Source organism: Mesitornis unicolor, unplaced genomic scaffold, assembly GCF_000695765.1.
Source record: "Mesitornis unicolor isolate BGI_N332 unplaced genomic scaffold, ASM69576v1 scaffold39717, whole genome shotgun sequence".
Classification (NCBI taxonomy): domain Eukaryota; kingdom Metazoa; phylum Chordata; class Aves; order Mesitornithiformes; family Mesitornithidae; genus Mesitornis; species Mesitornis unicolor.
In genome coordinates, this window is record NW_010195054.1 from 1 (window position 1) to 2796 (window position 2796).

The 2796-nt window shown below is 46.1% G+C and overlaps 1 protein-coding gene across 1 annotated transcript; it reads left to right on the forward strand.

Annotated features, from left to right (window-relative positions):
* Positions 1-580: 580 nt before the first annotated feature.
* LOC104533824 (NADH dehydrogenase [ubiquinone] 1 subunit C2-like) lies at positions 581-1643 on the forward strand (the record flags this gene model as incomplete). Its single annotated transcript, XM_010187995.1, has 2 exons — positions 581-724; positions 1594-1643. Coding segments are annotated over 2 exons (194 nt in total), but the record flags the coding sequence as incomplete, so codon positions are not given.
* Positions 1644-2796: the final 1153 nt, after the last annotated feature.

Here is a 2796-nt window from a genome sequence, read left to right on the forward strand (position 1 = left end):
TGGGAAAGGGGCATTGTATGGGGGTGGAGGGGATTTGGGATCACTGAGGGATATGAAGGGATGGGAAGAGGAGAGAGCCCTGGGGTGAGGGAATGGTGAAGTGGGTATGTGGGATTTGGGGTAACTGTGAGGGATATAGGGGTAGGGAGAAGGGGAGGGAGCCCTGAAGTGAGGGGCTGGGGGGATTACAGGGGCTGGGGAAGGGGATATGTGGGATTTGGGGTCACTCTGAGGGATATAGGGGCAGTGGGAAGGAGAGAAGACCCCGAGGTGAAGGGAGTGGGGGGGTTAAAAGGGTGCTTTGTGGGATTTGAGGTGTCTCTGTGGGAGATAAGGGGTTGGGAGCAAAGGAGAGGGAGCCGTGAGGAAAGGGAAGGTCTCTGGGGCTGGTAGAGGCCATGGGAGGTCTGTAGGGGAGGGTGCTGTAGGGACCTGGGGGGTCTGTCCGCAGGGGCAAAGCAAGGAGAGAGGAGCTGGTGAATGCGGGGCCAAAATGTCCAGAGGAGGCTGGAGAAAGCAGGGGGCCCATGTGGGGCCGGGAGAGGCGCTGAAGCAGGGGAACGTTTCTCTTCCTGTGCAGGTGTTCACCGCCAGATCCTGTTCACTACCGTGGGGTGGTTTGCTGGCTATTACCTCCTTAAACGTGCGGCATACCTACATGCCAAAGTGGACAGGGAGCTGTTCGAGTACATGAGGCACCACCCGGAAGACTTTAAGGCAGCAGGTATAATAAGTCGGTACTTTAAGAAAGACCTCAGCCTGCCATAACGTGCCCGTTAATAAGTGTTAGTGTGTGTACAGACATTGCTGGGCTGCTTGCAGAATCTCTTCTTTTCTAGCAAGTCATACTCACTGCTAAAATTCCTGCTAATTCACAATCTAAATTACAACAGTATTTTCATATTAAAGTAGATGTTTTTATTGAGCTGACCAGCTGTCTTGGTGACCAACTCTTCCTCTTAAAAGCTCATTTTAATATAAAAATGGTAGACCCAAAAGACATAAGAATAGACCAAGCTTGTGCCACTGAAGAAGAAGTGAAGTAGTGGAAATTAGAAATCACAGTTCCTTGTAAAATGAATTTTACTGTTTGTTCTTGTAAAATTCCAGTGCATGTTGATTCAAAAATGGCATGATGAATATTCGGAAAATAGAGTAGGTGGAAAAAAAAGACTGAATAGAAATGGCAGGAAATCTGAAGTTCTGTTGACGTAGACACTTGGTGAAGGAACAGCGTTTTACTAAATGCAGTCACTGAGCCCAGCAATGCAACAGCAAATTTGGGTGAAAACTGTTTTTTTCTAATAAAATACAGTTAGGTGACTCTGGCTGTGAGATTGTGATCCACATCACGCTGTGTCAGAAGGAATATGTAAAAAGAGAGGAGCATTAGTATTGAGATCTCACAGGGATCTGTGGAGAGCCCTATGGAAAAGAAATGATGGGGTTATGCAGCAAGCTAATCATTCACTGTTTAGCAAAAACCAGATTTTTGGTGGCTTTGTTAACCTTAAGACATTGATTTTGAAGGTTTTTAATATTAATCTCAAATGCTGATGAGGTTTTCCCAACTCCACCTTTTGCCTCTTGCAGAAAAGAGAAGAATAGGCGAGCTTTTGGAGGACTTTTACCCTGTTCGCTGAGGATTTCATCCAGCGTCACAGGATGAAATCATTCCATACTGGGAACTGAGGCAAGCTGTAACTGTTCAACCATCTGTGGCTTGGAAAATGAACCATTGCTTGCTTCCATGTAATAAAAGCTATGGTTAAATACTTCGTGTTTAATTGTTTGTTCTTCTGTTCCATCATGGTGTATCAATATATAGGTGACTCATATTTGTAATAGAATAACTTTGATTCACCCCTTTTCAAGTTATTTTAGTTGTGAAAATGACAGGTTGTTCACACAGCATATGTTTTATACAACCCAGAAAGTAGCTGTGTAAGTTCCTCTTTATTTCTTGTTAATGTTTCCCCTTACCCTTGAGCATGCTCTGGACCAGCCCCTGTAGACACTGTAGCCAAAGTCTCACTGTGAAATTAATTCTGTCCCATTAGCAAACACAGATGCTCTCCATAATTAATTCCTCCTCTGTATTTTGCATTCTTATGTTGCTTTTTCTTTGCTGGGGATCAGGATCCAAACTTTCTACTTCCTAACTTGTTTCTTGGCTCCTGTATCCGCATATTGAACCCAAACATCTTCCAGACATCCTGAGGATCTGCAGCTCTTTTCAATTTCACTGCAGGGTGCTCAGCACCTCTGGAGCTTGAAGCACTTCCAGCTGAGCCTTCTCCAGCTGTGAATGTTTCCTATCAACTTGCCATTCTCCTACAATGGTTTTTCAGCATCTGCCCCAGCTTCCTCCTGCGCTGCCATGTTCCCCGTGTGTGCTTGCTGTGACTTTCTGCTCTGTGCAGCATCTCAAAGCACGTTTTTGTCCTGTCACTGGGTACCACCAAGAAGAGCCTGGCTCTGTCTTCTAGACACCACCATGAGATCTTTATACACATGGAGAAGACTCCCCTAAGCATTCTCTTCTCCAGGATGAAGAGTCTCACCTTGAACGGGCTCCGTCTCCTCCAGTGGAAGATGCTCCAGCTCCTTTATCACACTCATGGTCCTTCACTGGACTCTCTCCAGTGTGTCCATGTCTCTCTTATACTGGAGAGCCTGGGCTGGACCCAGCATGTGGATGTGTCCCACCAGGGCTGAGCAGAGGGAAGAATTCTCTCCTTCCACCTCCTCCCAGGGCACTGGTGGTTTTTGAGACTGTGTAGAGATTTAAGCATG